The sequence below is a fragment of the Cladophialophora bantiana genome (genome assembly GCF_000835475.1).
Source record: "Cladophialophora bantiana CBS 173.52 unplaced genomic scaffold supercont1.13, whole genome shotgun sequence".
In the NCBI taxonomy this organism is placed as follows: domain Eukaryota; kingdom Fungi; phylum Ascomycota; class Eurotiomycetes; order Chaetothyriales; family Herpotrichiellaceae; genus Cladophialophora; species Cladophialophora bantiana.
In genome coordinates, this window is record NW_015971587.1 from 769,917 (window position 1) to 783,241 (window position 13,325).

Below are 13,325 nucleotides of genomic sequence, written 5' to 3' on the forward strand. Positions count from 1 at the left end.
CAGTCCCCTTGTCCATTCTCATCCTCTGCTATCGTCAGACTGGGTGACAGCCTTACCTCGTACTTGTAACCATGTTGCTTGTTGGCCACCTGGTCTGCCCGGTCTAGCCTAGTGGCCCTATCTCCACAAAACCCTCCACGCAGCTGGCGGCTCGCCGCGCGATCATCTTGCTCAATTTGCCTGCGGACATTCATTTTCTCGGTCGCTTTGACCTCGAACAACGGCCACCTCAATCTATCCTTCTTCTTCCCTCCGCACCCTCGCACACCGCCCAGCATGCGCACTGCAGCGGTAAGAGCTCTGCGCAATGCGAGGCTATCCACCCAGGCCTCAAGGTCCGTGGCGAGGAACTATGCCACCATCAGAGATCCTCTGCACAAAGTACGTCCGCATCTCCCTCCGTTGATAAGCAGACGACAATTGTCTGACCACCGCATCCTCTCAGGATCCGGTTGAATTAGATCACATCACACAGTTACCCAATGGCGTTCGAGTCGCTACCGAATCACTACCGGGTCCCTTCTCAGGCGTGGGCGTCTACCTTGATGCCGGGTCTCGATATGAGGACGAATCTCTACGGGGTGTCAGTCATATCGTGGACCGTCTGGCCTTCAAGTCGACAAAGTCGAGGACTGCAGACCAGATGTTAGAGGCCTTGGAATCGCTGGGCGGAAACATTCAGTGTGCATCTTCCAGAGAGGCATTGATGTATCAGTCGGCCACTTTCAATACCGGCGTCCCTGACACGATCGCCCTGCTCGCAGAAACGATTCGAGATCCTTTAATTACAGATGAAGAGGTGGCACAGCAGCTGGAAACCGCCGAGTATGAGATCCAGGAAATATGGGCCAAACCAGATTTGATCATTCCCGAATTATTGCACATGGCCGCATACAAGGATAACACGTTGGGACACCCTCTTTTGTGTCCCCGCGAGAGACTGCCTTACATCACCAAGGGCCTGATTGAGAAGTATCGAAATACCTTCTACAGGCCGGAGCGGATAGTGGTCGCTTTCGCCGGCATTCAGCACGACGAAGCTGTTCGCTTGACCGAGAAATATTTTGGGGATATGGCAAAATCTGAAACACCCTCACTATCACAACATACATCGCAATCTACTGAACCAAACTCACCGCAGACAAATACACAACAGCAGCCTCCACCACCACCACAATCTCCCACAAGCAGGCTTTTGTCGAAGATTCCCGGGTTCAACAGCTTCTCCACCTCCGCGCCGCATCAAGCAACCGTATCACCTCTTGATCCCTCTCTAATCCAACCTCCTCCTGTATCTCTTCTCACAATGCCGTCTCACTACACGGGAGGCTACCTAGCGCTGCCCACGCTACCCCCGCCGCCAAACAAGTTTACGATCCCTCTCTCTTACGTCCATATCGCATTTGAAGGTGTGCCCATTTCTTCAGAAGATATCTACGCCCAAGCGACGCTACAGACTCTGCTAGGAGGTGGTGGGTCATTTTCTGCCGGCGGTCCTGGTAAAGGAATGTATTCTCGACTCTACACGAATGTTCTCAATCAGCACGGATGGGTCGAGAGCTGCGTGGCTTTCAACCACAGCTATACTGACAGCGGTCTCTTCGGGATCGCCGGAGCTTGTGAGCCCGGTCGAGTCGGTCACATGGTGGACGTAATTTGCCGCGAACTACAAGCGCTCACGTTGGATTCCGGCTTCTCCAGTTTGAACATTGCAGAAGTCAACCGAGCCAAAAACCAACTGCGATTTAGCCTTCTGATGAACCTCGAGTCGAGACTGGTTGAATTGGAGGACCTGGGCCGACAAGTTCAGGTTCATGGTCGAAAAGTTGGCGTCAAGGAAATGTGCGAAAAAATAGATGCTCTGACAGTAGCCGATTTGAGACGGGTCGCCACGCAAATCTTCACAGGGAAGGTAGACAATAGGGGCCATGGTACCGGCGCACCAACGGTGGTCATCCAAGAGGGGGAAGACTTGACCGGGAAGAAGGTCAGGCAAATACCATGGGAAGATGTCCAGTCCCGGATTGCAAGATGGAAACTGGGACGATTGTAGATTTTCTGGCTCCGGGTCAAAGGTAGGTATGCTTCAGGACTCTTTGTATTTCTACTCTCCGACTTCACCAAACAGGGACATCAAGTTGGAAATGTCCCGACTCAGCACAGGAGTATTTGGCGGCAACTCCTATTGACCAAGAGACTCTCATCTTCGACTGCCCTTCCTTTTTATTTTCTTGCTCTGGCCGCTCTTGCCTCTTCACATTTAGGTCCTGCAAACAAAATCTTCCTTTACAGCAAACACACTTCTGCTTCCTTATTTCCCTCCAACTTCTTCTCTTTGGCCAGCTCAGCATAGTACTTTTTCCAACATCAGTCGTTTCATGTTAATTACATTTCTGTTCGTTGCACGTCTTTACGCTATATCAATCACTCATCATAACCACTAGCGAACCACACTCAATAACAACAACAACGCTCAGCACTTTCGCTGTCAGAACGCCATCCCCTACCACACACCTCCATCTACTGCGACGCCAGCACCCCGTGGTTTCGTGAACTATCGATCCTTCGCTCATCACTATCCTCGGACTAAGCGGCTACAATGGGGGCTTCCACCCTTGCCTCAGCCCTTCCCTTATATGAGTGGGTCGATCTGATCTGTGCCACCGAAACGACACAGGACCAGAAAAATTGGGATTGGTCCTCTACCGAAAGGGACACCAAGACCCCGCTTTGCGATAGGCTATTGTCCAGGGGAGTGTTACCTGCCAGAGATGCAAAGCGATGGGCAAATGCTTCGGAGATTGAAATTGCACCACCATGCAAGAGTTGTCCAAGGCGTAGGCTCCATGCTGCAATAGGAACTCTCGGCCAGTCGATGTCTTGCAGGGAAGATGATCCGGCCACGCCCATTTCCGGGACTGACCAGCAGCAAGATGTCAGTCTAAGCGCAATTGCTGAGACATCGAAAACCCCGAGGGCCATCATCGTCGGGTGGCTACAACACAAGAGACACTCTCCTGCACTGGAGAAAACACAGGGCAAGGTGTCCAAAGAGCTCGCAAAGACACATAGGCTTGGTGATCTCCCTGCGGCCGGAACTCGTCAGGATCTCCTCCTACAGCTTGAACATTTCAGAAACATCCTAGTGTCATGTTCTACAACGCTCGCCGCATGCTCGTCTGAAATTCTCGACATGACGAAGCACGCAGCGGCTCGGGACAGAGCAGGTGCTGGTCCCTGTGACATTGCTTGATTACGAGGAAGCAGGAAGGATCAGGAGTCTACTCTGGGAGCTGTACATTTATGGTCTGGTGTGCTCTTCTATCTAGCTGTCATGGAGATTTGAGCTTTCCTTTGCAAATTTCCAAGAGGTTCTCTATCCCTGCAGCGCCAGCAATTCCTTATTTCCTCCATTTGCCATGATATGGGCCCCATTGATCCACCTCGCTTCGTCACTTGCGAGAAAGCCAACAACGAAGGCGATATCCTCGGGCTCAGCCAATCTTTTCTCGGCCGTGATTAGCTTGGTTGTCTCCTCGATCCACGGCTCCCCGAATTCCTTGATTATGCCCTGCACCGTATCCGTGCTAGTTGGTCCCACAGACACACTGTTATACGTCGCGCCGGTCTTCATGCCCAAGAGACTTGCCAGTGATCGTGTGATGCTATCCAACGCGGCTTTGGACGCTCCGTACGTCAAGACCGGATCAGGGTTCGCCAGCTTGCTTGAAACACTTGAGATGTTTATCACCCTACCCCCCTTGGGCGGGAAGTGAGGTAATGCGGAATTGATAATGCTGATGGGCGCAAAGACGTTGCCCTGCATTGTCTTTCCGAAGACCTCGGCCGTGGTGTCCGCAAAAGGCTGAATCAGACTCAGGTCGTTGATGAGGGCGGCGTTGTTGACGACGATGTCGATCCTGTCCGTCCTCAGCTCTTTGAGCACTTTTGGAATGAGATTCGGACCGATGGACGGATCAAGGATGTCGGCTTGAACAGCCGCCGTTTTGAGATCGGGAGACACGGAGCGGCATTTGGACAAGGTCTCCTCGGCCGCCTTGGCGTTAGAGATGTATGTTATTGCGATGGCGGCGATGCCTTTGCGGGCGAATTGGAGTGCGATTGCGGCGCCGATCTATTCTTATCAAAAACAATCTCGGAGTAGTTAGTTAGAAGATGTGGGTGGTGTGCAAAGAAATCCAGGTCGAACAAACAGGAGGAGTCTCTCATCAGCTGGCAAGACGATGAGAGGATCGGATGGGATAGATAGATACTCAACTCACCCCTCGAGAACCGCCCGTGATCAAGGCGACTTTCCCATGCAGTGAAGACGAGGAAGTCTGGTTCGTGGTCGTCGTTTGGTCGTGGATGGCCATTCTGTCCTCGTCCTTGTCCTCCTGACTCGCTTTATTCCGCTTTCTTTCTTTGGGATACAATCCGGCGAGTGGTGGTGCATCTATCTCGATGTGTTTGCGAGAAACTATCCCGTCCTTATATCCAATTCTTAGGGCGAGGCTTTAGGACGAGATCCATGCGAACTCGTGCGAGGTGAGCACGCTTTCTCTGGTCGAAAACATTAGACCAGCGGTGACCAGCTCGCCAGGACATTGACCGTCTGATCTGTCAGCAAGAGTGGGACGGGGTCCGGCCAGCTAGCTCGCTCATTATGTTGGGAACCCGTCAGGGACAACAAGGCTGAGATGGTGATGATGACGATGCAAGTTGCTTACCTACTTGCCCCTTGCTTGCCCCTGTGGTGCTTGTCAGTCGATTGAACCTACTCGGTACCTACAGATGGTGGTAGCTTGTCCGGAGGAATAGTCGAAGTGGAGAATCTCCGCCCGATCCTTCGTCCGAATCTCGCCTTCGCTGAGAAATACGAGGGTACCTCGTACTCTGTGCTCGGTAATATTACCTCGTACATACCTACTTACCTACCTGCGCAGCAAGGCTAGGTATTAGGTAAGTTGGCCTCCTTTCGCCTCTTCGGCGCCAATTCGGTGCCTCTTTGACATCGAACCACCAAGCCTGCCCTTGAGTTTCCAACGTCTTGTGCCTTCTGCGGACCACTGCAGTATGTATCTCCGGGGTTTCCTAGCCATCGTTCCTCGTCCGAGGGCGGGAGAAGGAGGACATCCGCCCTTCGGCGTCCGGTAGGTGGAATAGGGGGGCGCAGATTCTGTCGGCCGAGACCCGTGTCCCTGCCTCCGCGCCCGTTGATCACAACATACGGAGCATATGTTTCGTCGGCCGACCAAGTCGATAGCGAAGACATTTTTATTCAAACTGACTTTGACTGGTTAGAGATTTCAGATCGAAAGAGGACAGGAAGTGGCAACAGGATCATTCGTCTAACTCAGCGAGCCTGACAGTGCCAGTGTAGAAGAGCTTGCCAAAGTTTCGAGCCCGAGGGTGTCATCTATATACATATTACACGACTCACGCTCGGGCTACTAATAACTGTACTCCCTTCCTCCTTGTGAATGTGGGCCTTTGGGACGGATGCTGTGGATCATGGTTTTGATATTTAGAAAACCCAATCATGACAAGCTATGTTGACGAGATTGCCGATCACCGGCCTCCAACGGATTTGACTGCATCGTTCCAAGCTTTCTCTCTTATTCCCGAGGAGATCATCACTCTATATCGCGTTATATATTGATCCCAGTCATTGATGGTAGATCTAACTCCCCTTCTCCTCCTCTTGCCACCCCTCAAACCCCGCGGGATACTTCTCCACCAGCCGCCTCATCTCCTGCATCGCGAGCTGCCTCATCCTCTTGTTCGCGGGCCACCCGCACGACACCTCGAGGTCGACCCGGAGCGCATACAGGGCGTTGCGGTCGTCGAAATCTTCGCTCGGGTCGGAGAATCCGACCAGTTGGTTGTACGCGCGTATATGCGCTCGTGATGTCCGGTAGCGCGATGCGCGGAACATGCCCAGGTCGTCTGGCCAAGTGAATAAGTCAGCGAGGGCGCAGATATGTGTATATATAAGTGAAGGAGCATAAGTGTATGTCAGATATGATATGTCGGCAGTACTATATATCAGCGTGGTATAACTGTGAAGATAGATGGCAACTTGGAGAGGCCGTCAGATTCTTTTGCTGGGAGTCCACTCACATTCATGATGGCCGTAGAAAGCACAGCAATCGTACAGCACCACCTGGTCGGTCACAAGGTCGATTCCGATATTGCCATGCCACAAGTCCCCGTGCAGGAAAGTAGGCTTCGGCTTCCGCCCTGCTGTCTCCATTGGGCGAAGCAGTCTTGGGATTACCTTGGCGCACATTTCATCTGCCAGCAGTGCAGATCCTCGTTTGCCCCTTGAACCTCTTGCTCGAGTTTGACCGTGTTGCGAAAGGCTCGGACGCAGAACTCTTCCCATGTGTCACACCAGGTATTCTCTAGCTGCTGTGATTGGGAGGTCGGCACCTGGAAACCGAATTTACCGTCCGGGGAGATCGAGTTGTGCAAGTTGGCGATAACAGAAGCCAGAGCTTGTATGGGTGGCACTTCCAAGTCTTCTTTGAGGTCTTTGAACACGGCGATGGAGAATGTTTGCTTTTGGCTTGCGTGAGGACGCCCAAAGCAATAGGCCGTGGCACATTGTCTGGGATGACAGCCTGCAAGGCCTTCGTGGACAGGGATTCTTCCATTGCCTGTGCTTGGGACTTGGTCGTCGTATAGACCTTACCGCCTCCGAATCAGCATATGAGGCGCGAGCTGACTCATGTGAGTGCTCCACTCCCCTTCACGAAGTAGGATTTCTTGTTGCCATTTGGGTCTTCAGTGTCGATTTTCGTGCAGATGGCCAGAACAAGGCTCTGTACGTTGTTGACCAAATAACTCGGGTCGCTTTGGGGAGTGCTATGATTGAGCCATTAGTAGGTTCTCAGGGAGCTTCATGGTGCTGAAGGTACCTGACAGGACATTTCGATCTGCCTCTGTCCCCTCGTCCTTTTCTTTCTTGGGTATAGAAGGGCGTTCAAACTCTGGCGACAATATAGACTTGTCAAGCTATGCACGGTTAGTTCACGCAGTACCAAAAGTCGACTCAGCCCTTGACTCTTTACCGAAGCTGTTTCTGTCTTGATCTACCCATCCTCAGTTGCAAGGCTTTCGACGCTAGATGCCTGCATTGTGGAACCCCAGTACCTGAAACTTGTTGGCGGAGTTGGCGCCCAAAGATTGCACCGCCATCGTCGATCTTCTGCAGGATCCTTCTTAGTTGGGGCATCGCACCCAGTCACATACTGTACCAACCGGTTGCCTAGTGGATTCTCCTCGCATGGAGAGTGGAGTGACGGCTTAGGGACTTCCCCAGGCGGTTGACATGCCCAGTGCATAATTCTCTCTCGATTCGAAGTAGCCATTTACGAGGTAAGTCACCATAAGGACCTCCAGATTCACGCGGTTCCACAGAACCACTGTGTTTGAATTCATTTGTTATCTCATCGAGCGCTCGATAGCTGCCATCGACAGGCTACGTGATTGGAATCCTGTCCGTGGTAGTCTCTGTATTTCGACCATCAGGCACTATTGTCGGTAAGCGCTACATGGGGGGCAGCGCTGGGTACCCCATTGATTGAACGGTCGTGGCTGGTGGGCTTATGGGGTCGAACAAATGGTTCGCACGCGCCTGGTCGTCTTGCCATCGACCATGGACGAAGGCGCCATCCGCTTTCTTTGAAAGAATCAGGCATTTCTAAAAGCGCTCTTCTGTTTCCCCGATGTTCTCAACGTGCTCAAGATCATATGCATCGTGTATTGATGGTCATGTATTTTAGTGGTTTGCATCTTTAGCACTCGCTTACATTTTCGCTTATTTCGCTCTGGTCCCATCCTCGATGGACTCCGGGCAGGCGTCGCATGGAAGGAGCCGCAACAAAGATGACATGCAATGGGAAGTAGCCTCCTCTCCAAAGAAGCTGTTTGGGATGCTGCCATACAGATCTTCCGAGGGCAAACAGGTGAGGCAAAGGGCGGGGAGCAACCCACGAGGATTGACGCCTTTATACTCCCCTGCAGAGCCTCAAGTCGATTTTGTGTTCGTCCATGGTCTAAGAGGTGGCTCAGTCAAAACATGGTGCAAAAACGAGAACTTGAGATTGTTCTGGCCCAAGGAATGGATCGCCGCTGACGACGACTTGAAAGATCGAGTGCGGACGTCTTCATTTGGTTACGCAAACGACTGGCTGACCCCCAAAGCAAGCCAACTCACTTTGCATGACTTTGGACGAGATCTCCTTCATCAACTTGAGAACTCACCATATCTAAGGAGAGAACAGCACACCCCCATCGTCCTTATCGGTCATTCTATGGGTGGATTGGTCATCAAAAAGGCTTACCTGCTGGCGCATCATCAAGGAAAGGCGATTCTAAATCGTATCAAATGCATAGTTTTTCTGGCAACACCTCATCGAGGGTCTATCGCGGCAGAACGGCTCAACGGGTTTCTTGACCTTGTGGGCTGCGAGAAAGGTTACGTTGAAGACCTCCGTCGAAACTCCAGTTCTTTGCAGGCGATTAATGACGACTTCAGAAGTGTAGCTCACCCGGGCAAGCTGCGCTTGTGGAGCTTCTATGAGACTCGAGGGATGGTCAGGTCGCATCTGATTGTAAAGCAAGATTCGGCGGTCCTCGGCTACGACGGCGAAGAAGTTAATATGATCTTTGCAGACCACCGGGAGATCTGCAAATTTGACAGTCCACAAGACGAGAATTACGTAACCCTTCGAAACACATTCCTGACGATAACGGACAGTTTGACTTCAGAATCTCGTCAGGACGCGTTGCAATACAAGGCAGGACAGATGGAGTCCATTGCAACATATCTGAATATCGGCCATTCGCCGCAATCTGACCTCGACCAGCACCGAGACAAACAAACAGAGGAGTCTTGCACATGGTTAGAGGCTCGGCGTGTATTTCAAATGTGGCGGGATGGTACTCGAGAAAGTCCTCATGTGGCAGAAGGACCGTCTCGCTCGCCTACAGTGCAGAACCGGCTAGTAAAGTCCATGAACGGTCGCTGCAGTATATTTTGGTTAAGTGGGAAAGCCGGAGCAGGAAAATCAGTGTGTGCCGCCCACGTTATCACACATCTGCAGTCTCAAAGGCGCGACTGTTCATACCATTTCTTTCGGACAGGCGAGAGAGCAAACACGCGAATCAGCCCGATGTTGCTTTCATTGGCCTTTCAAATGGCTGAAATTGCTCCAAATATAAGGGAGGCGCTTATAACGATGCAAGAGTCGAGGGGTACCTTCGACGAGGACGATGATGGTGCCGTTTGGAGAAAGTTTTTCGTCAATCTCATCCTGAAGTCCGAGATCCGGCGGCCTCAATATTGGGTCATTGATGGAGTAGACGAATGCGCCGAGGTGGAGAAGTTGTTCCTGAAGCTTAATACGATTGACTGCTTGTTTGATCTCCGGATATTCATGACCGGCCGTCAAACCCCAATACTCGAAGCTCTCTTCAGACGGTTGGACAGCAGTATCCACAAAACTATGGATTCAATCCAGTCGGTCAATACGCAGTCTGACATGAGGCTTTATCTCAACTCTCGCCTCGATTATTTCCCGGTGGATGATCCCGCTAAGCGGAATGCCCTGGTCGAGAGATTGCTGGCAAAGGCCAATGACTCCTTTCTGTGGCTGACTTTGGTCACCCAAGAGCTTGAAGCGGTCTATTCGGAAACCTCCATAGCCCAGATCTTCGAAGAGGTTCCTCTCGGGATGTCGGCCTTTTACGAAAGATCTGTTCAATCTTTGCTCCGGTCGAAGCGACAGGGCGAACGTGAGGTTGCAAAAGCAGTGCTGATTTGGTCAACATGCGCCATGCGACCTCTCAAGTTGGAAGAACTCATGGTTGCCTTGAATGAGTATGAGGGGTGCAGAGTTCCAAACCTGAGAGCGCTCATTGAAGGTCCTTGCAACGGGTTGCTTTTTATTGACAATGACGGCCGTGTGCAACTAGTGCACGCAACGGCACGTGAGTATCTCCTTGAGGTTTTGGAATCCTTGTTCGAAGTTACGCACCGCGCTGGGCACGAGAGACTGGCAACAACGTGTCTCGAATGCCTTGGAAAGGAGATGTCGGCGTCTCGCGGCCGACATCTTGGAGGCAGTGAATATGGGAGGCTGCGAAGTCGAAGCGTGTTTGCCAATTATGCCAGCAGTGCATTCTCGGAGCATTTTGCTGCTTCTCCATCGACGTCGGACCGGTTGCTAAAAGACGTGTCCAACTTTTTATCCACCAAAGCCTTGACCTGGATTGAACATATTGCCATGGAGCAACCGTCGCTATATCCTTTGATTCGAGCAGCCAAAAACTTCAAGGGTTTCCTCAAAAGTCGAGGAGATCGTAAGTTGCAGCTTTGCGAATATTCCAAAACTCTAGACGATTGGGCCACGGATATAATGAGAGTGGTCACCAAATTCGGTCATAACCTTCGGAGTCATCCAAGCTCCATTCATTCTCTAATACCATCCATTGCACCTAAACAATCGCGTCTCTTCCAAACCGTCCGAAGGGGTCCTAAATGGCTCGAATGTGTCGGCTCGGCTTCTGAGACTTGGGATGATTGCATTTCTACCATCGAATATAGAGACAGCTGGGCCATTTCCCTAGCTACTGGTGCGAACGTTTTTGCGATCGGTATGAAGAGCGGTGTGGTCACTGTGTACGACCAATCCACTTGTCAAGAGAGATTGTCGGTGCAGCATAAGAATTGGGAGGAGTCTACCTCAAGTGTGCCGGGTGTGACAGCAAAGCCACCCACGGCAGTGAGACTGTTGGCCTTTGCTTCCTCTGATACGAGGTTCGCTTCTGCCAGCTCTCGTTCTATTTGTGTCTGGTCAATGGGTGGCGAGTTGCTGGACATATTACCTTTGCAGATACCATGCGTCTCTCTGAAATTTTCGGTCAACCAAAAAGAGCTCCTCGGCGTGACAACGTCGAGCCAAGTTGTTCGTTGGAGGTCTTCACAAGAGGCAGATGTGGCCGATGTTCTTGGACATTGTCGCAGACCTCTCACTGCTCGAAATACAGAGCATCAAGAACTCGCATTGCGTCATCAAACACCTTTGGCGGCTGCCATCTCCCCTGACCAGTCTATGGTCGCATTGTTGTACCGAGGGAGGCCAATACATCTGTGCAGCCTCGAGGACAATACTGTTCTCGGCCTTTGCGGCAGAGACGTAGGGTCAAAAGCGCGGAATATTTCGGTGCAGACAGCGCTGTTCAATCCCAATCCAGAGCTGAATCTCTTGGCCGTGGCATACCAAGATGGAGAGCTTGCGATTTACGACGCTTGGGCGCAGAAAGAGCTAGTGAAAGTTGAGGGCGATGCATATTCACTTGCTGCAACGCCCGATGGCCGTACGCTAGGGTCTGGAAACTACCGTGGCACGATCCATGTTTGGGATTTCGAGACTCTTTGCTTGTTGTACTCGATAAAAAGTGGCCTGGATGATGTTAGAGAGTTGGCTTTCACTGGAGATGGGCTTCTTATTGTCGATATCCGTTATTCGAGAACAAAGGTCTGGGAGCCAAGCGCCCTCGTACATCAACCGACAAAAGGAGACGCCAGTACGAGCAGCGCCGGGGCCCTAGGCGCTCCTGTGGTCGGTACCAATGGCGATATTATCTCCATCACGACCATGTGCCCTGACGAGGCAGGAGAACTCATTTTTGCCGGGCGCGATGATGGATCGGTCGTGGCATATGAGGTCAGCACGGGACTATTCCATGCCGAGATCTACTCCCACGGGCATGGACATTTCATCTCTAGAATCGCCTTTGAAAATGGTCTGATTGCAAGTGCAGATGGCGGAGGTCGCGTCATAGTTCGAAGATTCACTGGTGTCTGCGCTCAGACTGAGCAGAATAGCGGCGAGGTGGTGTTACAATGCAATATGGTTGGACCGCTGCGGCAACTGCTTTTCAGTCATGGTGGGCTCTACCTCTTGGGAGCGACCGAAACTCAGCGCGTTATCTGGAATCTGCAGGCTCGCCAGAAATGCCTCGATGGCTCAACTCTTGGGGGGCACTGGGTCAGATTAGGACCTAGCTTAGGGGTACTGAATACCGACCATTCACTTCAGCTGCATGACTGGGATACCATGCAGCATGTGGTTACTCTACCAATGGATATGCCGCCTAGTTTCGATGCGTCTATTGCGGCGAACCTTATTCCACAGATCCTAGCACAGGATTCCGAATCAAATGTCGTCGCTTGCACTTTCAGTCAACGTGGCTCGTCTAAGATCTGTGTGCTTGGCTGGACGGTTTCGCCCATCAATTCAGAAGCTGTTAAGACTCAACACCCACGCTCCTTCTCGCTGGAGCTTCCAGCTCGGGATGTCAAAGAGATTGTTGGTCTTTGCTCGGACCTAATCATCTTCCTCGACCGTGATCTGTGGATATGCTCTGTAAAGCTGCAGGACTCAAAGAAGGAGGTTCTGCCCAAGATTGAACGACATTTCTTTATTCCGCCAGAGTTCCTGAGTGGCAGTAGCGCTCTTAGACCAATGATTACGGCACAACACCATATTGTCTTCGCCAAAGAGACCGAGTTGGCGATCGTCAAAGGTGGGTTGAGTTGGGGCCATACTTCATATACAAGAGACGGGTAACCTGAGTCTCTCCCACCAGGTTCGTCCATGGCTGGACAGGAGGGTTGAGCGCATGATTGTTGTGAAGGACGTGTGCGAGTCGTGTTCGAGGTTTCGATGTCGTTGTGACAGGAGCGGGCCGCCGACTGCGCCGAACAGGATGTCGGATGGAGATCTCATTGCATCTCGTAGGTTCTCGCGTGGGCGGGGGCACTGTGAACGTCTGATTCGGGCACATGTACAGGGTACCGAGTTGGAGTTCTCTCGAATTCCGTCAGTGATTGAAGTTGATCGTCGGAATAGGATCTGACCCAACAGGGTGAACCAGACTCGTTTGGGCAATTGCTTGCAGAAGCGGTCGGGGAACGTGGTGCTGTTGCTTGGAATTGTTGCGGCGAGGGAGGTGAGTGGTGAACCCGGTAATATGCCGTCTGGGCGTGACATCACGCCCACCTTGTACGCAGTGCTACCCATTGACGGCTATCCTCACCCAATCCAGCCCTCTGAAACCCCACCGTTTTGCCCACAATTTTGACGTAGGGACGCCAGGGTGTTCCCGCCGCCCACGCTGTTGGAGGGTTCCTTGAGGGTTCCTGGCCCTGGCTTGCCCTGGCAAACTCAACCAGACGGAGATCCGTTGAATGATAATTTGCTGCTTGCGCAACATTTCTATGCACTGCCACCGCCCCTCTACGAACGCTC

At 52.0% G+C, this 13,325-nt stretch overlaps 5 protein-coding genes across 5 annotated transcripts; 3 read left to right on the top strand and 2 right to left on the bottom strand.

Annotated features, from left to right (window-relative positions):
- Positions 1–276: 276 nt before the first annotated feature.
- Positions 277–2,053, top strand: Z519_08639 (uncharacterized protein; the record flags this gene model as incomplete). Its single annotated transcript, XM_016766367.1, has 2 exons — positions 277–381; positions 446–2,053. The coding sequence occupies 2 exons, from the start codon at positions 277–279 to the stop codon at positions 2,051–2,053; spliced, it is 1,713 nt and encodes a 570-aa protein (XP_016617525.1).
- Positions 2,054–2,599: 546 nt separating this feature from the next.
- On the top strand, positions 2,600–3,253 carry Z519_08640 (uncharacterized protein; the record flags this gene model as incomplete). Its single annotated transcript, XM_016766368.1, has 1 exon — positions 2,600–3,253. One exon carries the CDS (start codon positions 2,600–2,602, stop codon positions 3,251–3,253), a length of 654 nt encoding a protein of 217 aa, XP_016617526.1.
- Positions 3,254–3,376: 123 nt separating this feature from the next.
- On the bottom strand, positions 3,377–4,376 carry Z519_08641 (uncharacterized protein; the record flags this gene model as incomplete). The annotated part of the gene is made up of 2 exons (XM_016766369.1): positions 3,377–4,135; positions 4,284–4,376. 2 exons carry the CDS (start codon positions 4,374–4,376, stop codon positions 3,377–3,379), a joined length of 852 nt encoding a protein of 283 aa, XP_016617527.1.
- Positions 4,377–5,683: 1,307 nt separating this feature from the next.
- Positions 5,684–7,203, bottom strand: Z519_08642 (uncharacterized protein; the record flags this gene model as incomplete). Its single annotated transcript, XM_016766370.1, has 7 exons — positions 5,684–5,949; positions 6,124–6,246; positions 6,291–6,692; positions 6,749–6,870; positions 6,929–7,020; positions 7,077–7,097; positions 7,159–7,203. The coding sequence occupies 7 exons, from the start codon at positions 7,201–7,203 to the stop codon at positions 5,684–5,686; spliced, it is 1,071 nt and encodes a 356-aa protein (XP_016617528.1).
- A 647-nt stretch (positions 7,204–7,850) lies between these two features.
- On the top strand, positions 7,851–12,644 carry Z519_08643 (uncharacterized protein; the record flags this gene model as incomplete). The annotated part of the gene is made up of 1 exon (XM_016766371.1): positions 7,851–12,644. One exon carries the CDS (start codon positions 7,851–7,853, stop codon positions 12,642–12,644), a length of 4,794 nt encoding a protein of 1,597 aa, XP_016617529.1.
- Positions 12,645–13,325: the final 681 nt, after the last annotated feature.